The sequence below is a fragment of the Antechinus flavipes genome, chromosome 1 (genome assembly GCF_016432865.1).
Source record: "Antechinus flavipes isolate AdamAnt ecotype Samford, QLD, Australia chromosome 1, AdamAnt_v2, whole genome shotgun sequence".
NCBI lineage: Eukaryota > Metazoa > Chordata > Mammalia > Dasyuromorphia > Dasyuridae > Antechinus > Antechinus flavipes.
The window spans coordinates 597,511,025-597,536,000 of record NC_067398.1 but is presented as its reverse complement, the minus strand read 5'-3'; the positions used below and the strand labels follow the sequence as shown (position 1 = coordinate 597,536,000).

The 24,976-nt window shown below is 34.9% G+C and overlaps 1 protein-coding gene across 1 annotated transcript; it reads left to right on the top strand.

Moving 5' to 3' along the window:
- The first annotated feature begins 6,256 nt into the window (after positions 1–6,256).
- On the top strand, positions 6,257–24,126 carry KCNV1 (potassium voltage-gated channel modifier subfamily V member 1). Its single transcript, XM_051971001.1, has 5 exons — positions 6,257–6,753; positions 6,855–6,968; positions 8,092–8,588; positions 13,627–14,156; positions 20,732–24,126. Exons 3-5 carry the CDS (start codon positions 8,107–8,109, stop codon positions 21,241–21,243), a joined length of 1,524 nt encoding a protein of 507 aa, XP_051826961.1. The 5' UTR covers positions 6,257–6,753; positions 6,855–6,968; positions 8,092–8,106; the 3' UTR covers positions 21,244–24,126.
- Positions 24,127–24,976: the final 850 nt, after the last annotated feature.

Below are 24,976 nucleotides of genomic sequence, written 5' to 3'. Positions count from 1 at the left end.
AAGGTATCCAGGGTGCTAATGCAGTCATCACAGACTTTAAAGGTCAATTGTATTTTAGAAAATGCAACTTTGTTATATAGATATTTGAAGTATGATAGAGGATCTATAAAGACAGCTGGAAAAAGTGAAGATGGTGCAATAAATAAGAAAAATATATAGATGGGGAAGAAAAAGATTACTCACTAATGGAGAAAGAACAGTGGTGGGTTTGTTGTTTGTTTGGTTGGTTTGGTTTTTGTACTTTCTCTGTGTTTGGATTTTAGTCCTTTCTTAAGGATTCCATTAAGTGACTGTTAAAATTTCCTATTTTGACCTTTGTGAGTCTGAGGACTATCAAAATTATGAGATCATCTGTGCAAAATAATGAAAAGACCCCAAAGTATATCTAAGTCCTTTATGTGAAGAGAGGATCACTGGACTGAATTGTTATGTTATACTAACATTATATTATACTAAATTCTCTATGTTTTTGATATTGGAATTTTTCAGAACATTTAGTACTAGAAATAGCAGAACAAATTCAAGGCATATCCATTTAACATCAAATTTTATACTATAGTGAATTGCTTCTTAGCAAAACTTTGGAGATCATTTATGGTGGATGAACAGTTATCATTTATGGTAGATGAATATTGGAATCTGGAGGGCACACAAGATGACTGGTTAGAATAATCTTTGGGGACACTACAGCATTGACTTTTAAGACATTGCTTTAAAAAAAGAAATAAAAGATAGATGTCTCCCTTCCTCTTCTTTTTGTTCACATAAACATGCAGAATAGAAAATGTCAAAGGCATCACAGAGAAACTGCTCAAAAACTGACTTTCAGGACCCAGAGAATCAAGGAAAAATTCAAATAAATATAGCATAGCCATTATAAAAATTTATACATTTTTACAACACAATAAGACCTCAGATACTTGGTTTAAAAAAACATTCTATGTACATTAATGTAACCTCTTTAATTATAGTGGAACAGAGGCAATGACTTTCATTTCTGTTTTTGTATACCCAGTGCCTTACACATAAAGGGTATTTAACTTTTGGCAAGTTAAATTCATAAAAAAAAGTTTTAATGATAAAATAATTTTAAAAGAAGTTTAGCCTTTGAAATTCTATTTAAATTTCAAACTACAGTGTAAATAAGTGCTGATACTTAAAAGTCAATTTAAACAATTGGCAATATAATTACATCATAAAAGTCTCATAATGCATTGGCTCTAAATTTGATTATGTTACTCAATAAGGGTTGCATAAATAGAATGTGAATTATGTAAATTCTGGATTTTTAGGTCCCAAAACTGTATTATATATCTATTTGTCATTTAAAAGTGGTCTGTAAAAGATCTAATGTATTTAATTTTGATATAAACAAAGGAGAAAGATACTGGGCTTATATCCCAAAGAGATACTAAAGAAGAGAAAGGGACCTGTATGTGCCAAAATGTTTGTGGCAGCCCTGTTTGTAGTGGCTAGAAACTGGAAAATGAATGGATGCCTATCAATTGGAGAATGGTTGAGTAAACTGTGGCATATGAATGTTATGGAATATTATTGTTCTGTAAGAAATGACCAGCAGGATGAATACAGAGAGGGTTGGCGAGACTTACATGAACTGATGCTAAGTGAAATGAGCAGAACCAGGAGATCATTATATACCTCAACAACGATACTGTATGATGATGTATTCTGATGGAAGTGCATTTCTTTGACAAAGAGATCTAACTCAGTTTCAATTGATCAAGGATGGACAGAAGCAGCTACACCCAAAGAAAGAACACTGGGAAATGAATGTAAACTGCTTGTATTTTTGTTTTTCTTCCCAGGTTATTTTTACATTCTGAATCCAATTCTTCCTGTGCAACAAGAGAACTGTTCGATTCTGCACACATATATTGTATCTAGGATACACCATGACATATTTAACTTGTATAGGACTGCTTGCCGTCGGGGGGGAGGGGATAAAGAGAGGGAGGGGAAAAGTTGGAACAGAAGTGAGTGCAAGGGATAATGTTGTAAAAAAAAAAAAAATTACCCAGGCATGGGCTCTGTCAATAAAAAGTTATAATAAAAATAAATAAATAAATAAATAAATAGAAACAGTTAAAAAAAAAAAAAAAAAGGAGAAAGATACCACAAATGATTCAGGCTTTGAGTAGTGATGACAATGACTGATGGGGAGGAAATATTATAAAATGAATAAAGTACTGGAATCAGAATCATGAATATTTTGATTCAAATCATGATTCAAAAATGTATAAGCTATATGATTTTAGTCACTTAAGTGACTTCTAATCTCAATTCCCTTATTTGTAAAATGAGAAAAATCATACCCTCTATCCTCACAGAGGATACATAAAGTAAAATAAGGCCCTTCAAGCATCATAGTTTCAGAATTAGAAAGGATATCAGTATCTTTTTAGTTTGACTCATGCCTACAACAATAGCCCCCATTATAATATATCCTATGAGTGGTCATCCATCTCTTGCTCAAAGTTATCATGATGGAAGAACCCACCTCCTCTCAATGCCACTTATTTCCCTGTTAAGAGTTTTACCTGGCATCGCTAAGAGCAAACAGAATAAATCTAATCTCTTCTCTACATGATCCTTTAAATACTTGAAGGCAACTATTATAAATTCCCTCAACCTTTTTTTTTTTAATCCAGACTAAGCATTCTTAGCTCCTGCAGCCAATCCTCATGTGCCATGTTCCTCAACTCTCATCACTATCTTATTTCTTTTCTTCTGAATCTTAAATTGTATCTTAAAAAGTGGGTTGTAACCAAGACAGAATACAGTGTTCCAATATTGTTTAATCAGTGCAGAGGATAATAAAACTATTACCTTTTTTGTTCTGGAGACTAAGACTTTCAGTGCTACCTAGCTTTATTGTTTCCATGACACATTGTTGACTCATTATGAGCTTGCAGGCTATTGCCCAATCCCAGATGTTTTCATAGAAGCTGTCATCATAGTCATGACTCTTCCATCCTAGGTTCTCAATTTTTTAATGAAAAACATTAATGTGATATAGGTGTACAAGAACGGAGGGGAAACTGAATTACCTGAAAGTAGCCAAGGTAAAAATCAACTTTAAAATGTTGCTTTTTCCCATATACTATTCTGGGAAACAAAATTACTTGGCCTTCTTGAAAAGATGAAAAAATGTATTTATTATGAGTTAGTTTATCATCTACAAAAGAAAATGAGCTTCATTAACTTACTGTCTATCATTTTTTTTTCTTTCACTGAACAAATACATGAGAGCATACTATGCATGAAAAACTTCTATGGTGAGATAAGATGAATAAAACAAAGATGGGCTAATTTACCTCTCATATCTGTGGAGGAGGAAGGAATTTGTGACGGAAGAACTGGAGCTCATTATTGATCACAAAATAGATAATTTTTATTATATTAGGTTAAATATGTTTTTGTACAAACAAAACTAATACAGATAAGATTAAAAGAGAAGCAATAAACTGGGAAAACATTTTTGCACTCAAAGGTGCTGATAAAGGCCTCACTTCTAAAAATCTATAGAGAATTGACTCAAATTTATAAGAATTCAAGCCATTTTCTAATTGATAAATGGTCAAAGGATATGAACAGACAATTTTCAGATGAAGAAATTGAAACTATTTCTAGTCATATGAAAAGGTATTCTAAATCATTATTGATCAGAGAAATGCAAATTAAGATAACTCTGAGGTACCACTACACATCTCTCAGATTGACAGGAAATGATAATAACAAATGTTGCAGGGGGTGTAGGAAAACTGGGACACTGATACATTGTTGATGGAACTGTGAACGAATCCAATCATTCTGGAGAGCAATTTGGAACTATGCTCAAAAAGTTATCAAAATGTACATACCCTTTGATCCAGAAGTGTTTCTATTGGGCTTATATCCCAAGGAGATTTTAAAGGAGGTAAAGGGACCCACATGTGCAAAAATGTTTGTGGCAGCTCTTTTTGTAGTGGCTAGAAACTAGAAATTGAATGGATACCCATCAATTGTAGAACAGCTGAATAAATTATGGAATATGAATGTTATGGAATATTATTGTTCTGTAAGAAATGACCAACAGGATGATTTCAGAGAGGCCTAGAAAGACTTATATGAACTGATGCTAAGTGAAATGAGCAGAACCAGAACATCATTATACACAGCAACAAGAAGATTATATGATGATCAAATCTAATGGACATGGCTCTCTTCAACAATAGGATGATTCAAACCAATTCCAATTGTTCAGTGATGAAGAGAGCTATCTACACCCAGAGAGAGGACTGTGGGAACTAAGTGTGGTTCACAACACAGCATTTCTATTCTTTCTTGATTCTTCACTGTCCTTTACCCTCACTACTTTCAACTATCTATTAAATCTTGCTGATTTTATTTCCCCAAAATTTCTGCATCTCCCAGATTCTTCACATACAACACAACTATTCTAATTCAAGTTCAACTCCTCAACTCTTGATTTCACTTTTATAATAGTGTCCTATTTGAATTCCCATTTTCAGTCTCTACCTTTTCCAACCCATCTTCCACATAACTTTCAAAATAATCCTCACAAACCAAGGTGAAGTACCAAAAAATATCCAATGTTTATATACTTTTCTAAGAAGATGCTTTTCAGATATTTCATTTTATATATGGGTTCTTATGAGGAATATACTATTGTTCTTCCTATTTTACACCTGATAAAACTAAAGCTAAAAGAGGATAAACAACTTACACATTCAGACAGCTATCATGTTTGAGCAAAATTCAAAGTCTTTCTTCTGGAATTCCAGGCTTAGTTCTCTGTACCATCTGACTGCTAGAGTTCAAGCCTGGGATTTTCTACTTATTGTCTCTATTATATCTTCAATTTTCTGGATCTTAGTTTTCTGATCTGTAAAAGGAGAGCCTGGGTGACTTCCAGGTATTGTTCCAATTCCATATCTATGATACTATGTTCCTCTCATACTCAAGAAGCTTTCTTGATTCTCTATTGCTGCTCAGATAAAATACTTTGCTCGAAATTCAAGTTTCTTCATTTGACATTCAAAAACCTTCACAATTTGGATCCAGTCTACTTTTGCTGACTTAAGCTATTTTCTTTTTCATGTAATCTACATGAGAAGCAAGCAGGCTTAACTTTCTGTTGACCATTCATGGCATCTCATCTCCCAGTGTTCTCTCCCAGTGTCTCCCTCTTTAGACACTTTAAATTCCTTTAAGAATAACTCAAATGACATTTCTAACAAATAGTCTTTCCTAATCTCCAAAATTATTAGTGTTCTTCCTGGCACCTCCCCATCTCCTTCTTATCTCCCCCACAAATTATCCTATACATGTATGTATGTGCATAGACATTTGAATTTATGTGTATTCCTCACATTCTTCCACCATTTCCCTAGTAAAATCTAAGTAATTTATTGGTAGAGACTATTAGATTTGGTTTTCTTTGTATTATTCACCTAGAGAACAAATACATAGTACCTTTCACATAGGAAGTACTTAATAAATACTTTGTTTTTACTATATTGAGATATATACAGCACTAAAAAGGGGGGAAAAAGGGTAAAAACATGGAAATTCAGAGGAAGATTTTTAACTTGACCATACTCATTACTAAGCAAATTTGTCACCAAATAGCTTTTGACACTTTCCAAAAACTAGTTTTTGAAAAGATGAAGTTTTAACACCATTGAAGTGATTTAAGTTAACTTCATCACAATCTTGGAAGCAGTTCCTAGAGAAAAGTTCCAATAAAGGTTTTGTCCAGTATCAGCATTGTTGGTATAAGTGTGGGTGACCACAGTGAAGAGAACAACACTAATTTGGATCCTAATTTGTTGTTTAGGACATGATTTTTTGTTTGTTTGTTTTTGTTTTGTTTTGTTTTTTATATCATAGATCACAATTAATATAGTTTGTCAGCTTAGATTTCAGTTCTCCACTTTAGAATCTTTAGGATAGAGTCAAAAGTAGTCTTCTCACTATGAGTGTACTTTTGACATGGCATATCTCTTCCTATCACAGAAGAATCCTCATGGACTTAATTCTTAATGAGTAAAAATATCTGGGAGGGAGGGGATTGGAGTTGGTACTATTTTGAATAAATGGTTAGCTTTCATACTAACCCTAATCCAAACTATTTCAAAAAGTTGTTTTTTTTTCTAGAATTGGTTATTTATTCTCACAGGAAGAAAAAAACCCAACAACTTCATCCTACGTCCTCCTCCTCCACTTTAGAGCTCTGCCAAAGAAATGGTACTTTGTTGCCTCAGATTTATTTTTGTGTAGCATCTAAAACGACTTAGGAGAAAAAGAAGACAAGAAAAGACATCCTCTCTTTCTCAGAAAACCTTAGTGACACTGCAGAATGAAGAAGGATGAATTTTTTGCAAGATATTAAAAACATGATTCAGGACCATAACACAGGAGATATAATTATCTAACTCCTGATTAACATGATTATTTGCATTGGGGAACTTTTACCTTGAGCATTTGTAGGGGTAAAGAAGAAGGGAAATGAAAATTAATACTTGAAGTGTTAACTGTCTTCAAGATAAATATAATTGTCAGTGTCTCCAGGCTTTTAGTTCCCTCCTCTTTCCACACCTCCCCCTTTCCCTCCTGTTCACTTTTCACTGCCTGCTCTCAGTGCTAGAAGGCTGGTTGACTACAGAGCTGGGAGCCACAGAACAGCACTGTCAAAAACCAGGCTGGAGGCGGAACAACTGGAAGGCGGAGGTAGGCAAGAGAAGCTTTAAGGGCAAAGGCTCGATTTATAAGCAGGGGCTCTGTGCCACGCCTCCTTGGTCATCAAAGTCATTGTCCTCTACCCATGACAGGCGCTAAGAGGGACGAATGAAGTCTCAGTAACAGATCAGAGCAGCTTCCTCCAAAGCTGCAGCTGCTGTGCCCAGCCCAGATGTGCAGTGGAGCAACAGCTAACGGGAGCGCCGGTAAGTCACAACGAGATATCTCTTTTTATAGGTCAGCCCCCAAGAATGGTATCAACAGAGTTTCCCAGGCACCGAATTAGTCTTTCCTTTTGCGGAGGCCTTTTACTAAGGCATCAACATTATTTAAACTGCCTTAGGCACTCAACTTAGCTTTCTGATCCTTTTGCCTTCATTTATCCGGAGAGCAAGTATTTTCGGTCTTTGCCCTATTCAAAAGGAACTTTAAGGGAAATGTAAAAGTGCTCAGAAGTAAAGCCTCCAGTCCAAGGGGACTGCACGGGATATTCATTGAAAATCCCAAGTTATTAGTGGCTTTCTAGGTGAAAAGAGAGTGTGCTCTCATGACACTATTGGTATTTCGAAAGCAGAGGTTTTAAAAAAAAAAAAAAAAAAAAAAGGGAAAGTAGGCTAGAATTGTATTGAATTGGTAATCGCATTAACCTACTCCCCTCCAATTTTCAGAAAGCTATCGTTACCAGCCAAAATAGAACAAACCAGAAATTTATTACTTAGAAAGGGTTCAAGGAAAGGCCCATGCTTACCCTTTTATTTAGGGTACTGAAAGGAAAGGAAAGCAGTCCCACATTCCCACCTCCATACCACCCTCATCCTTGCTTTTTCTGCATCCCTCTACCTTTAACTTCCCTCCACGTCCCCAACCCCACCCGAAATGTCGAGCCAATTCACACGCGTTTGTCACTCCTCTTAAGGCAGGTCCTCCCGGTTGCCTGGTAGGTTGGGAGGTATCAGTCACGGAAGATGGGCGTGGGAACGGGACGGACTTAGGCATCAAACAAAATCTTGATTAAAAAAAAAAATCCATTCCTACAATGCTACCCACATTCTGATTTGCCTACTTTGGCTGACTCCTCCTTTCTGACCACTTTGACTCTTGCCCTCTTCTAGGTTGGCACTCTTAGATCCCCCTGTTTGAGTGCATTTGTCTTAAGAGAGAAAGCAAGTAGAGTGGGTGGAGAGGAAAGCCGAGCGAGCAGGAAGCCGCTTGTCTCCCCTCCTGACGGTTCCTAAAGCATTCGCTTTCAGCTCGCTCAGCGCCACTACCACCCAACCCCCGCCTCCCACCGGGGCCTGCTCTCCTCCTTAAACTTTGTCATGTCCACAGGAGCAGGTGGCAAGGATGGAGGCGCCTTTCCGCTGCCGGTCCCCAACTGCCGGGACGGCCAATGAAATGCCGCTGAACAGCGGTTCTCTACTCTCCTTAGACTCCAGCGTATTCTGCAGCGAGGGAGAAGGAGAGCCCCTAGCTCTAGGGGACAGCTTCACTGTCAACGTGGGAGGTAGCCGCTTCGTCCTATCCCAGCAAGCATTGTCCTGTTTCCCACACACGCGGCTGGGGAAGTTGGCCGTAGTAGTGGCGTCCTGCCGCCACCCCGGTACTCTGGCCGCCGCCTCCAGCACCCTGGAGCTCTGCGACGATGCCAACTTGGTGGACAATGAATATTTCTTCGACAGGAGTTCCCAAGCTTTCCGCTACATCCTACACTATTACCGTACTGGCCGGCTGCACGTCATGGAGCAGCTGTGTGCGCTCTCCTTCCTACAGGAGATCCAGTACTGGGGCATCGACGAGCTGAGCATCGATTCCTGCTGTAGGGACAGGTATCCTATGGAGATGGGGCAAGCGCCCCGCGTGGGCCTAAGGATGCCAAGAAGGAGAGGCTAGTGGGTGGCTCATAATATATTTAAAAGAATAGCTGAGGCATTTTAGGTTAGAAAAGTCTCAATCAGGGACAAAACGAGAAGTATAGTATTAGTGTAGTCCTGCTGACTTGTTTCTTTTAAGTTGGGAGATAGTTTAAAGAAATAGAAGGAGGAGTCAGATGAAATGAATTACACTTGTGAGACTGTAATTGTGTTCAAGTTATGTAACTTCTCCGGGCCTGGGTTTCCTCACCAGTAAAATGATAGGTCTGCATTTGATGGATCATGAGGTTTCTTCCAACTCTAGATTCTAGGATCACTCATAAAGTAGAAGGCATGTCTAGGTTAGAGAAAGTCCTTCAACAAGTAATTGTATTTTTTGAAATCTGATTTTGAACTGTGCTATTTCAAAAATAGGAAGAATCTAATTCGAAATTCAAAAAAAAAAATAAAACTGAACAACAAAAATAAAATGGGAAGAATTGAATATTAAAAACTTGGGGTGGAGAGACTGAATACTAAGAGATCATTTCAGAATTATCTGGAAGATGAAAAGTCAATTTCTAGACAATGAAAAAGTAAAAGATTTTAATAACCATTTAGCAAATAATAGTACATTGTTTGCATATTTGGGGACTTAATCATACATTAATCATAATCCTGTGAAAGAGGAAGTACAATTTTTAAACTCCATTTTACAGATAATGATATTAAAAGTGAAGTGATCTATCCCCAATCATATACCCTGGTAAAATGAAATAATAGATTCAAGTCTGTCTACACACACACACACACACACACACACACACACACACACACACGTTTACTTTGTCTCCTTTGATCTTCTCAACAAGCCTGGGAGGAATATGATATTTTTAAACCCATGTTAGAGATAAGGAAACTAAGGATCACACTGAGTTTCTTACATGAGATATCAGCCTATATCGTCTAACTGTAGCATCTGAGGACCTGGATTCAGCACTAGTTTTAACCCAAGCTATATAAGTATGAACCAGTCATTTAATTTCTCCAAGCCTCAGTTTCCTTCTCTTTCATATGGAAATAATACTTATGCTAGCCATTTTTCAATATTATTGAAAGACTTCATAATGGAAATGATATAAATATGCATTTATGATTAAATTACATTTGACAAATTTTGATTAAGCATCTGCTATTTAAAGCACATTGTTAGCTTCTGGATAGTCACAAAACGCTCCTTCACAGATATTACTCCAAAAGAACTAACTAGCTAATGGTGGTAAGGGAAAGTATACACATAACTATGATACAAAGGTAATCATTGGAAACAAGATGCAGGAATGAGATGAGAGATTCAAACATAATTCCACAGAAAAAAATTAAAGAGCAAAGAGATCACTTTTATCACTTAAGGACTGGGAGGTGGGCAGGAAAAGCTGTTGTGGAGGGCTTTGAATATCTAGATCAGGAAATCTTACTTTATTTGATGACTAATAAGAAATTACTGAAGGTTTTTGAGTGGAAGAATGACATAATCAGAACAATACATTAGGAAAATTACTAAGGTCAGAATGTGAAGGACAGATAGATTGTACAGACAATTAACTAGAAACGGGAAAAACAAATGGATTCTATGTTGAGGATATCATTTAAATCCATCCTCTATTCACCAATGCTGGTACATCCTCTTTAGTACAGTCAGGTCTTCATCTTTTCTCACCCAAATATTCAAGGTGTTATAGTAGAATATATAATGTTATATACTAATAGATTATAATCGTCTAAATTAAAATAGTCTAAAATAAATCAGGACTGAGATAATTAAGACTGGAATAGAAAAGAAGGGAAGAAAACAAGAGATGTACCAAAGTAGACTTGACAGTGTTGGATAATAACTATATGGGAGGAGCAATAGGGGAAAAAGTCAAAGTCATGAACCTGGATGAATGGGAAGATGGTATTATTCATACTTCATTTTAATAATTCAAATAATCCTTTTCTTTTTAACAACATTAGTTTGTTTCTGAATGTCTTCTTAAAAGAAAAACATATGTGTATGTGTGTTTTGTGTATTTGTGTGTTAGAAAAAGAATAGTGTAAAGGTGACCATTCAATGGGCTAGGCACAGAACTAAGTGCTTGGGATACATAGATATAATTAGATTGTATATTCATGTATGTATATATATGCATATATGTTAACATATATGTATATATACATTTAAATAAATGGGCCTTTCACTCAAAGAGCAATAGTTGATCAAAGAGAAAACACGCACACATATAATAACTATCCTATCAAATTAATAATAAGTTAATTTCATGGGAGCAGGTGGGATGGAAAGTACTAGCAGCTGAAGGGATCAGAAAAAGTTTCAAGAAGGAGATAGCACTTGAGATGAGCTCTGAAGGAAAGTAGAAATTCTAAGGGGTAGAGGTAAGAAGGAAGCCTTCCCAGCATCCAAGATGACACATGACTGAATGTTTTTGAATAAGTCCAATATCTCTTTTCCATTTCATTATTGAATTTCTTGTGAAGGTCTTCTAGTCTACAAATAATGACTTCACTTCCTTTCCTCTCTTTTTTTTTTTAACTATGTAAGGTTCTGACCTCATTTTCAATTGAACCTGCTCTTTCCAATGATCTCTTAATTGCCAAATCTAATGGCTTTTTCTCACTCTTCATCTTTCTTGATCTTTCTATGATCTTTGGTACAATCAGTTATTCTCTTCTTAATACTTTCTTCTTTCCAGGTTTTTCTGGCTCTATTCTCTCCAGGCTCTCCTGCTTGAGAGTATATTCCTTTAAAGATTCCTTTTCTCAGAGATTATTTCTAATTTATTATATATAAATATGTATTTACATGCAAATAAATTAATGGATATGTGTTTATGCATATATGTGTGCATGTGTACATATGTAAAGATGTGTTTATATACAATTAATATCTATCACATGGTAGATTGCTTAATAATTGTTAATTTCATTGATTTGATCAAAAGTGCAAACATATGACTTTCAGAGCACATGTGGCTCACATCACTCCTAAACAGACCCAAATCAGAATAAAATATCAACCTTTTCAAAATCATCATCTCAATTAAAACCACTAAGCTCCCCCATGCTGGGTCCTTTTCTTTTCTCTTCTCCTTCTATACTATTTTGCTTGATGATCTCAATTTCCCTGGACTGAACTGTCATCTCTATGCTGATAATTCTCCAATCCATTTACTCAAAACTGATAATTTCCAATCTTACATCTCCAACTGTCTACTGAATATCTCCAACTGAGTGTCACATAAATGTCTTAAACCCAAGGTGCACAAAAGTGAACTCTTTTGTTTCTCCTCAAACTTTATTCTCTTCCTAATTTAATTGTTTCTATTCAGGGCAACACCATCCTCCTAATCACCCAAGTTTACAACCTAAGTCTCATATTCTGCTAATGACCCTTTCTCACTCCTCACATAGAATCTATTTACAAGTACTCTTTACAAAATCTCCCATATGTAACCCCTCCTCTTCTCTGACATTACTACTATCCCATTACAATCCATTCTGAACTATTGCAATAAACTTTGGGGTTGATCTCACCACTTCGAATTTCACTCTAATCACATCAGACTATCCTCCATTCTGCTTACAAAGCAATTTTTTCCCCTTAAACTGTAGAACTGAACATAGGATCCAATACCTTATTCATTAAGCTAAAGTGGCTCCTTATAAACTCCACAATCAAATATAAAATCCTGTCTTTGGCTTTTAAAGCCCTTTATATCCTGGCCTCTTTGTACTTTTCTAGTCTTCCCTCCATGCATTCTATGATACACTGACTCTCAATCTTTGACAATCCTTATACAAGATACTTCATCTCACGACTCCATCTGTGTATTTTCACTGGATGTCACCTATGCCTGGAATTCTCTCTCTCCTCACCTCCACCTCCACATTTTCTTGGCTCCCTTTAAGTCTCAGCTAAAATCCTACATTCTAAAAGTCTTTCCAGGTTCTCCTTAAAGCTACTGTTTTCTCTCGGAGATTATTTCCAATTTAACATGTATAAACATTTGTATACATACATATAGCTAATAGATACACATGTGTGTTTTATATGTGTGTGCATGTATACACATGTATAGATGTTTATTATGTTGTAGAATGCTTAGTAACTATTGCATTGAACTGATTAAAGGAGATTACGTGATTTTCAGATTACATGTGGCTCACTTCACTCCTAGACTCAAACCACAATAAAATGTAATCGAGAAATATTTAACAAAATGAAAAAAATACCAAAAATATAGATTACAATACATTTCAAAACTAAATCAATATGCAGGCCTTAGGGATCTTTATGTGTAGATCAGTGACCCTTATTTCTATTGAAGTTTGACAGCACTGAATTAGGTGATCACTAAATGTCCCTTTGAACATTATAATACATAGAACTGTAAGTAAAATTAAATCTCATATTCTTTGTTCTGTTCTTACTCTCCTTGATCTCTCTCTAGCATTTGACACTATTGACTATATCCTCTTTCTTGGTACTCTTTCCCTTTAGCTTCCATTATACTTCATTCTCATAGTTCTCCTTTCTGACTGCTTTTGTTTCTCTTTTATTCAGCCTTCTTCTCTTCCTAACTTTTTGTATTGCTAACCCCTAAAGTTATGTCATTGTAGCTATTCTTTCTATATATTCTCTTCCCTATTTGTATCATCCACTTCCATGATGTCAGTGATCATGTCTTTATAAATGAAACCCATTTCTATATTATATATATTTCTATATTTATAACTTTACCCCTATTCTCTGGTTCCCCATATTTCTAATTACCAATTGAATACATCCACCCAAGGCTATTAAATGATAGATCTGAGATTCAGGATTTCCAAGTCCAAGTCCAAATAGTATTTCTATTACTATGGCTCTTGAACATATTTTTTAAAGTGTCATTTGTACTAAAGTCATAATTTTCAATAAAAGTTCTAAAGATCATATTATTCTTTTGGAAAGGTACTTGAAAAGGAAGGAGTTGAGTGAGACTTTAGACTTCAAGGATGATACTGAAGACCAGGAAAGTCAGCAAGAGAGTGACCAAGATTTTTCTCAAGGACTCTGCCCTACTACCCGACAGAAGCTCTGGGACATTTTGGAAAAACCAGGATCTTCCACAGCTGCAAGGATCTTTGGAATTATTTCCATCATTTTTGTGGTCGTGTCCATTGCCAACATGGCCCTGATGTCTTCTGAGCCAAGCTGGCTGGACATGCAGCTATTGGAGGCCCTGGAGTACCTATGTATTACTTGGTTCACTGGGGAGTTTGCCCTACGCTTACTCTGTGTGAGGAACAGGTGTGGCTTCTTAAGGAAGGTGGCAAATATCATTGACCTCTTGGCCATCCTCCCCTTCTATATCACTCTGTTGGTGGAGAGCCTAAGTGAAAGTGAAACCACACAAGAGCTGGAAAATGTGGGACGCATCGTGCAGGTTTTGAGGCTGCTCAGGGCTCTTCGAATGCTTAAACTGGGCAGACATTCAACAGGTATTCACATTTTATTGATGCTTTTAAAAACTACTTTTGGTTTAAATGTTTAAAAGAATCATGAAAATGAAAAAAAAAAAAAAACCAATGTCATCAAGTTGTAAAAATAGTAAGTATGGTTGTGAACATATAGGAATGCCTAAGCAAGTTCTCTACTTTGGACTCAGCATGGAGCTAGCAAAATATTCTTCTGGTCACAGAGGGCAAAGGGGCAAAGAAACTTCTGATTTCTGATATGTGGATATACCAGGCATCCAGGTTTGGTATAAAAGAGATATGATCATTTCCCAATATATTTTCTGATGAGTGAAAAGGAGTACCTTGCTTAGAAGGAAAACTTCATTTAGTCCATCAATAAGAATGAGTTGTTACATAGAAATGCCCTTCTAACCAGAATAATTACCAGATAATCACACTTTCAGAGCTTAACAGATGTTATTGAAATTTTCTCCATTGGAGAGAAGGAGAAATTAGATAGTAAAGAAGAAGAATTAGGGCGACAAATTAGGAATTAGTTGGAAAGAAATTATTTCCTACAGCTATATCTGTATTGACCAAACTATAGTTTTGTCTATATATCAAAGGACCTAAGGAAGTAGGATAGAATTGTCCTGTTTTTTAACCAAACTGATTGATTTGGACTTTTTTCTGACAATTTCATTATTATTGTTTTCTTTCTAGAGTATTTTCTCAGTTTCACATAATGTAGCTTTGATAATGGGGTTCCTAACAACTTTTAAAAGCACTAGTCTTTGTTTTTTGACACATATAATGGATGCTTTCATAGTGTATTTATAAACTCTTCAGGGGTTTTGATTTTAAAATACAGTTAAGGCTGCATTTTTTGAAAAGAAAACAATGAGGGAAAAAAGGGGAAATAACAGCAATTTCCACTCTGTCAGCTCTCTACAAAACTTCTAAATTATTAGACAAGCATCATCTCCATAGAAAGGTTACATGCAAGAGTACAACCTCATGCTTACATGAGGTAATTTATGGATTCATAAATTACATGAAGATTGCCATCCTTGTACATTAAAATCATTTAGGGGAGGGTTCCTGTTCACATAAATATTAATTACCAAAATAAGCTAAGATACTTTAATTCAGCTATCTACTTGTTTTATTTTGTTTTGTTTTGTTGGAGAATTGTTAAGATACCTTCAGCAAAAATTAAATATAATTGTGCAAAGTAAAAAAAAAAAAATCACTGGGCTAAGAGTTAGGAAATTTAGACTTGAATCAGCCCCTACTTTGCCATCAACAAATTGTGAGTGATCTTGTAAAATGCATTTGACTTCTCTTGGCTAAATTTTCCTACTCTGTAAAAGAAGAGGATTTGGACTAAATGATTTCTAAAGCTCCATCTAGGTTTGACATCTATGAAAAATAACAGTATTTCCAATCTAACTATCTCTGCAAGCTACCTAGGAGGTCTTCTAAAATAGTTAAACCTCAAATATATTATTCATTGGTCTCTAACAATAAATAGCTTCTTAATAACTCATGTCCATCTGGGGAGTTTAAATATCAGAATCTACACAGTAATGAAAATATAAATAATACTTGAATTAATTTCAAATAACCTTTGGTGAGTCAGATCAGGACCACTTAGACTTAACTCTGTCCTTATGTTGTAAAGTATACGTTGATATAAAAACTTGTTCATGCTTTCAGAAGATCTCTATTCCCTAGCCTCCAAATATCTGGTGGGCTTCCTGAGACACTGATTTTCTTACTATAAATGATTCATTTGAGAGATTAAGCTTTCATCATTTTTTGATTCTTCCAAGGATCCTATAACATCATCAAAACCAGGTTCTTTCTTTTTAAAACAAATGTAATGAATAGGAAAAGTCAGCACAGCAATGAAGTGAAGTCTGGACCTTTGAATAACTGCTAGCATTTATATAGTGCTTTTTAAGATTTGTAAAGTACACTTGTTTGTCCTCACAATAATCGTTTAAGGTATGTGCTATTTTTATTCCCCTTTTACAGATGAGGAAATTAAGAATGAGAAAGGTTAAGTGATATAACGAGGATAGAATTGTCCTGTTTTTTAACCAGGACACACAGCTAGTAAGTAGGTGAGGTAGAATTTGAACTTAGATCTTCCTTATTTCACGTCCAGTGCTTTAGAGTGATGCCTAACTGCTTATACTTTCTTTGCTGTCCTCTTAGAATAGAAGAAAAATTGCTCACTGTTTTAGATATGGGCATAGAATTAAGTCAGCTCTAGAAATTCAAATATTCTAATCCAAATTTTTTTTGGTAGAACTGAAATTATAAATGACTAGTAAGTCAGTGGCAAAGAAAATTCCTAACACATAATATTGTAAAAAGTTGCCAGCATTTACTGAACTTATACCCCACATACCGCTTTGACATGAACCACACTTAGATGACAGATATTCCATGTTCCCGAAGGCTATGATATCATTTGGCATGCAGAGCATGCACATGAGAGCAACTGAACATAATTGTAAAGGATAAAATGTACAGATAGATATAATAACAATTTTAATAACACATTATCATTACTATTAAAACTGGGAATGTTTATAGAAAACTCATTTATGCTTACATATTTGAGAAGTTATCAAAAAGAAGAAAGAAACTTGACATTTTTAGCCCTACAAGGCAGTAATTCTGCTTTAAGTATAAGTGCAAAAAAAAATTAGGTTAAATGTCAGGAACAACTTCCTAACAATTAGCGCTAATTAAAAATAGAATGAGCTGATTCAGGAGATGGTTCTTTCTATCTCATTGGAGTCATTGAGTTAAGTTTAGAGGACCAGCTTGGGGGTATGTATTTTATGAGTTATCTGATTCCTCCAGCAATAGGGTACTTTTTTGAGGAGCAAGAGTTCCTGTTTACTGGAACTTGAGGTTCAATGAGATTTCCCAATGTGAAGCCATGAAAACTTAGTTCTAGTCTTAGACAATACTTCATAGACTAAAGGAGGAGGAGGAGTTCGTTGATGTTAGGGCACAGGCTCATACCCCTGGTATTTGAGTCCTACATCACTAACACTTACCACAGCAGACACTCAGATAATGGTCCTGAAGCTGCAAGTTAAGGGAAAGAAGATGACCCAGGGAAGCACCTCAGTGAAACTCTACATAATGCCTATAGTAAAAAATAGAGTTTTCACTGCCATATGCTAAAAGAAGACATGGCTCTGAACTCAAAGGTATAAACTTTTGATTAAAGGGAAACTTCAGCAGGACTTTAGGGCTTACTGTAGGTAGAAGTCAAATTCTACCAGTGATGGCAGACTAGGATATAACATGGCTGATTTCTGACTTGGCATTTAATTTTTTTCTGTATATAATAGTATTTTTTTCTCAGATACATTAAAAGGAAATTTTTAGCATTCAGTTTTACAATATTTTGAATTCCAAATTTTTCTCCCTCTCTCCTCTCCCTTCTTCCTACCTTCTAGTAGGCAGTTTGATCTAGTTTATACATATTCCATTTTATAAAATATATTTCCAAATTATAGTTGTGAAAGAAGAAAAAGATCAAAAGGAAAAAATACAACAAAGAATAAAGTATGTGAAAAAAAATATGCTTTGATCTTCATTCAGAGTCCATCAGTTCTTTATCTGGATATGAATAACTTTTTTCATCATGACTCCTTCAGAGTTATCTTGGATCATTGTATTGTCATTCACAGCTGATCATCTTACAATCTTGATGTTATTTTTTACATAGTACATTTCACTTTGCATCAGCTTATGGAAGTTTTTCCAGGTTTTCTGAGAGTACCCTCCTTATCATTTTTAAAAGCACAATAGTAGTGCATCCTAATTACACATTACAATTTATACAACCCTTCCTTAAAGGATGGGTATCCCCTCAATTTCCAATTCTTTACTCCCAGAAAAGAGCCACTTTTAAGTGTTTTTTGTACATATAGATCCTTTTTCTTTTTTTCCCCTTTTTGTTTTTTAATCTCTTTTGGGATACAGATGCAGCAGTGGTATTGCTAAGTTAAAGGATACACACAGTTTTATAGCTGTTTGGGGCATAATTACAAATTGCTCTACAGAATGGTTGAATTAGTTCACAACTCTACCAACAATGCATTAATGTCTCATTTTCCCCACACTCCCTCCCTCCAACATTTGTAACTTTGCTTTTCTGTCCTATTAACCAGTCTACTAAGTAGACTCTAAAATAGTTAAACCTCAAATGTATTATTTGAGTATGTCAATTAAGTATGGTGGTACCACCAACTTGCATTTCTCCAATCAATAGTAAGTTTGAACATTTTTCATGTGGCTATAGTTATGATTACTTCATCTGAAAACTTCTTATCTTTTGATCAATTATCAATTGGGTAATGGATGTTTTATTTAAATTTTCTTGATTATTTCTCTATATATTTGAAAAATGAGGCCCTTATCAAAGAAACTTGCTTCAAATTTTTTCATAATTACTTTTAACTATATTTGCTATTTGTTCTATTGTCTCTCTTCTTTCACCCTGAACCTCATCAAAAGTGTTTTGTTTTTGAATAGCCCCTCCCCCAACCAGTTTTCCCTTCCATCATTTCTCTCTTCTCTCATCCCCTTCCACTCCTACTATCCTGCAGGATGAGATAGATTTCTATGACCAATGTTATTCCCCTTTTGAGCCAGTTCTGATAATAGTAAAATTCACTCACTCCCTTTCATCTCCCCCTTCTTCTCTTTCAGTGTAATAGCTTTTTCTCACCTCTTTTATATGAGATAATTTATCACATTCTACCTTTCCCTTTCCCTTTCTCCAAATGCATTCCTCTCTTACCCCTTACATTTATTTTTTTTTCGATATTAACACTTCACTTTCAGCTAACACTTACACTCTCTGTCCATATATACTGTTAATTTCCCGAATAATAAGAAAGTTCTTATAAATTTCAAGGATAATCTTCCCAGGTATTAATGTAAATGATTTAACCCTATTGGTTTCCTTATGAGTTCCCTTTTTTGTGTATCTTTTTATACTTCTTTGGAGTCTTGTATTTGAAAGTAAAATTTCCTATTCAGCTCTGGTCTTTTATTAAGAATGCCTGAAAACCCTTTATTTCACTGAATGTCCACTTTTCCCTCTAAAGAATTATACTCAGTTTTTCTGGGTAGGTAATTCTTGTGTGTAATCTCTGCTGTTTTACCCACCAGAATATCATATTCCAATCTTCTAATCCTTTAAAATAGAAGCTGCTAAATCTTTCTTATCAAGTATTGGATCTACAATACTTTAATCATTTCTTTCTGGTTACCTACAACATTATCTCTTTGACCTAGGAGTTCTGGACTTTGGCTCTAATATTCCTGGGAGTTTTCATTTGGGGATCTCTTTCTGGAGGTGAGGTGACCAATGGGTTTTCAAAAGTTTTATTTATCCTCTGGTTGCAGTTTTCCTTGACAATTTCTTAAAAGATGATATATAGATTTTTTTTTTGATCACAGCTTTCAGGTAGTACAATAACTTTAATATCTCTTCTTAATCTATTTCCCAGGTTAGTTGTTTTTCCAATGAGATATTTCACATTGTCTTCTATTTTTGTATTCTTTTGGTTTTCTTTTTTGGTTTCCTGATTTTTTATAAAGTCATTAGCTTCCACTTGCTCCATTCCAATTTTTAAGGAATTATTTTCTACAGTGAGCTTTGGATCTCTTTTTCCATTTGTTCAATTCTACTCTTAAAGTAATTGTTTTCTTCAGTGAGTTTTTTATCCAGTTTGGCCAATTTTTTAAGGCATTGGATTTTTTGCACTTCCTTTAAGATTTAGCCTCAGATTAACATTTTCTAAGGTGGCCTGGTGTTTGGGAATTCTTCCCTACCCATTTTCTTGACCACTTCTCCAGTGAATAGAGCACTTTTATCTTGATATTCACCAGGAAGGCTTGTAGAAAGTGGAATATCCCTCATTGGCTATAAAAAACATTCAAGCATGGATTAGATAAAAGGAAAAAATATAAGTAGATGTGACAGTCATGCATGTCTTTGGGTATACATAACATTCATAGGCTGCTGATGTCAAAGGATCACATAAGCATTGCATACACTACAGTATGTTTTTAGTTTGAATATCTTCATGTGTGGATTGAACTAGTTAACCACTGAGATTTCTTCCAGTTTTAAAATTTCTCTCTTTCTAAAATGATATTTAATAAGAGAAAAAAATCTAAATTTTGAAAAGTCATCTGTTGGAAGTTCCTTTCTATGTCAGGGAATTCCTAGGCATTATAGAGAATCCTGGACAGCACTGAAGCTCAAATGAGAAAATATATTTAAAGTATCCTTCAAGCCTTAAGGTCCCTTATAAATAGAATTGGTATTATTATTGCTACTTTTATATGTGCTACTCAACTCATGTGGAGGACCTTTTCAGACAGACATAAGGAAATCCTTTTTAGGAGTTCTCCCTTCAAGAATTATTGATCTGGATACACTTCTAAGTTTTGATGTATTGAATGTTTTTGGGGGGAAGGAGTAGCTACCATTCAAAGTTTCCATGAGTTCATAGTGATTAGGAAAATTAAATGAATCAAATGACTGACAGTTTTTTCTCATATTTCAGGCTTGCGGTCACTAGGAATGACACTCACTCAGTGTTATGAAGAGGTTGGTCTGCTCCTCCTATTTCTCTCCGTGGGCATTTCAATATTTTCAACTGTGGAATATTTTGCTGAGCAAAGCATGCCAGGCACAACCTTCACAAGTGTGCCCTGTGCATGGTGGTGGGCAACAACATCCATGACTACTGTGGGTTATGGTGACATTAGGCCAGACACCACCACAGGCAAAATCGTGGCCTTTGTGTGTATACTATCGGGGATACTTGTTTTGGCCTTGCCTATTGCTATTATTAATGATCGCTTTTCTGCCTGCTATTTTACTCTGAAGCTAAAGGAAGCAGCTATTCGACAGCGTGAAGCCTTGAAGAAATTGACAAAGAATATAGCCACTGACTCCTATATCAGTGTTAATTTGAGAGATGTTTATGCCAGAAGTATCATGGAAATGCTCCGATTGAAAGGCAGAGAAAGAGCAAGTACTAGGAGCAGTGGGGGAGATGATTTCTGGTTTTAAATCCACTTTCAGTATATTTTCAAAAAGCTTGTATGTAATTGGCAAGGTTAATGAAGCATTGATGTACATGTCTGCTAATGTTAAGATGATTATCTTGTAGCATTTACTGTTTTACTTTTTCCAACTTGTTTCCTTGGTGTATCAGAATATTTTATATCCTCAAAGACAAACAGAAATATTCAAGGTGACACTAAAGCTATTTTTCATTTTTGGATCTCAAAACAACCAAAGCAATTAATACATCAAAGTGAAATCTCTCCAGTGACAAATGTGTGGCAGGTTTCTAAATGTGTGTAGTAATAAAACTATGACATGGGGAGCATTAAGGAAATGAATATGCCTCCAAACTCAATTTATAAAGGAATGACAATTAAAAAATTTTTCAAAAGTTTACAACCATGTAAATTTTTTCTTCTCAATTGTATTACCCTAGAAAGAAAGTATATGATTGCCTTGCTCATTAGTCTCTTGACTGTTGCTAACATGGGCACATTCATGGACTCAATACCTAAATGAACCAATTAACTTTGAACCAAAAAAAGTTGATTTTCTATTCACAAATTGACATAGATTTATCCTTCATTCTCATAAAATGCTCCAATTAAATTATTAATATAATTATCAAATGAGAAGAGCAAATGACTCTGGATGGTTATTGTAATATATCATCCTTACTTGGAGGTTGGAGATAAAGGAAAGAGACAATGATATAGGGGAGGTATATAGAATTCAGACTACTAGCAATGCAGTATGAGTGTTCAGTTGAACCTTAAGAAATAGAATACTTTCATACTAGGCAATTGGTACTGTAACTCTGTGGGTTTACTAAGAGTAATATAATTACCAAGGCAGTTTGCTTAATGGTTTCCCAGGTAGATTTTAAACTCTAGTAGTGATTGGTTAACTATGGATAGCTTTGATTTTGTCTTTGATTCAGTAAATATTGGGTATTACATCATGAATAAATTGCAAATTCAGAATTTTAATTATTAAATGACCATATTTCAATCAATGAAAATAGTATATTTGGCTAACAGCAATAGACTTAGTAATCATTTTTTATTCAATTATATTCTTTATATTTCTTTCATTGTCCCAATAAATGTTCAATTAAAGTTTTGAAACTGACTGAAAGGCAAGAAAAATCAATCATCTGCTTTGAGAATTAAAAATACTAAGTCTGTCTTATTATAGCATTATTGTCCAACACTATCAAGTTAATAGACAGAAAAATCAATAAAATGAAACACATTGTCATAAGGACAGGGATGCAACTATCATTTCATCAATAGATTGAGAATTCCCAGCTGGGGAAGCATTGCAGTCATCTCTGTAATTTATTATTGCCTAGAACACTGAGAGATTAAGTTATTTGCTCTGTGTCACAAAAGCGTATGGTTAGAGATGGAACATAAACCTAGGTCCTCTCTAACCACAATACCATCCTGAAGTAAATGAGATCTATGGAAATTTCATGGTAAATGCCATACCTATTTATTAATCCTGAACACAAGGAATAAATTCAAACCCAGGAAGAATATACATTTACTTCTTAAGAATTATGGTAATATCTGAAGAGCTGGCACCATAATAAATTATTATCCTTACTAAATAAATATTTAACATAAATTTTTAACATAATAAAAATTTAACATAAAACATAAAATATTATGTTTTAAATTAATAAATTTTAAATAATACTTGTTTTAAACTAGTAAGGAGAATTTGTAATATGAATGACACATTTTTCCTATTTAGATTTATTTGCTGGGTTATTTTTCTATATCCTAAGTCTTTATATTAAGAATTTGTGCTTGTGTAATATGAACAAAAATTTATATTAATTACAACAAAAAGGAACCAATGTTATATTCAGAATACAGACATAACAATGAGAAAATATAGATACCATATTTTAAAGCTTTAATGAAGTATTCTGCACCTAAGAAGATGATTCTCAAGTTTATTTATCTAGACAATTGAAGAAAAGAAGAAAAATAAAATGATTTCTCCTGATCCCCGGTCTTACAACATCAGTTGATTGTTGGACATCTCAAACATGAAGTTCTATGGACATTTCGAGTTTAACATGTCCAAACTGAACTAATTATCTTCCCTCCCCAATATCACCCCCTTCCTAACTCTCTCCTTTTGTCCTCCTACACTTTCACTAACCTGATGCAGGTTCTCATCACTTACCTGGTATATTGTAATAGCCTTGTGGTTAGTCTCACTGCCTCTCCCCATGCCAGTGCATCCTTCCTGACATTATCCTTTAGCTGTCAAATTGATCTTTCTACAGTGCAAGTCTGACCACATCATCCCCTCTGCTTATATACTTCCAGTGGCTCCCTATTGCTTGCAGAAACAAATATAAAATCTCTTTGGCTTTTAAAGTCCTTCATAACTTGGCCCCTTTTTTTTATCTTTGAAGGTTTCTTATACCTTACTTTCCTCCTTGACTTTAGCAATACACTGAATTTGGCTTCTTTGCTCTTCCTCACACGAGGCATTTCATCTCCTGAATCTATGCATTGCCACTGGTTGCTCCCCACATCTGAAATTCTCCCTCTCCTCTTCTCTTCTTCCTGGCTTTTGTGGCTTCCTTCAACTTTTAGCTAAACTCATATTCTACAGGAAACCTTTCTTAGTTCCCCTTAATGCTAACAACCCCTCTCCCCATTATCTCCAATTAATCATGTGTATATATTATTGGCACATTAATTTACATGTCATCTCCCCCATTAGAGTTTGTGCTCCTTGAGAGAAAAGATTCTTTCCTAGAACTCCTTGCCATTAGTACAATGGTTGACACATAGAGAATGTTTAATACATTTTTTCTTAACAACTCTGGCAATAAATAAACTATTTTATTTCAATACATTTAGATAGGCATTTATTAAATGCTGTTTATGTGCAAGATACTGGTGCTATGAAGGCAAAAAGAAAATTGCCTGCCCTTAAGGACAATATATGCATATACTTTATTATATGTACATATATACTAATCAATGTTCATGATGTTTCCCAACAGCAAAATATAAGTTTATTGAGAGCAGAAACTGTTTGGTTTCTGTATGTTACAACCTATATTATATTACTACATTCACACACACATAAACATATATGCATACATACTTCATATGTCCTTGCTTTCTCTAAAATATTTATATGACTATGATGATCAGGAAGGCCTTCACATAGGAACTGATACTTTTGCTTCTCTATAAAGAAAGCCAGTGATTTGGGGAGATGGGATGAGGAGGGAGTGTGTCTAGCAAAACAGGCTGGAACTAGGTTGTAGGTGTCTTTTATTGCCATAGGGGTTTATATTTTAGAGACAACAGGGATTGTTTTTTTACGTTGTATCTTTTTTACATTCTGACACAATACAAAATTTGCACGCCTTCTTCAGATTATTTAATCTTCTGAATTATTCTTCAAAAAATTATTATCCTGCAAAATGTATCTACTAATATAATTTTGAAATGCTGGTTCAGATATGCCCTTAATGTATCTTCTTTAATTCTGAATAAGATACATGAAAATACTGACTATATATCACCTGGGCAGCACAGAGTATGCAACCTATCTTGTTAGGTATTTCTCCACCTATTCCTCCAAATGTTAATTGTTCTTGTTAACTAAATTTATGTCTAGAGAAAGAATACTAAACAGAGGCAATTTTAAACATGGATGTGTTCATTGTATTTGGGGCAGCTAGGTAGTACAA

Bases quoted from the DNA above. Each gene is read 5' to 3' on its own strand.
- KCNV1 (XM_051971001.1), top strand. From the start codon at position 8,107: ATGGAGGCGCCTTTCCGCTGCCGGTCCCCAACTGCCGGGACGGCCAAT. The intron at 8,589-13,626 runs GTATCCTATGGA...TCTTTTGGAAAG, and splicing joins GATTCCTGCTGTAGGGACAG to GTACTTGAAAAGGAAGGAGT. The intron at 14,157-20,731 runs GTATTCACATTT...CTCATATTTCAG, and splicing joins ACTGGGCAGACATTCAACAG to GCTTGCGGTCACTAGGAATG.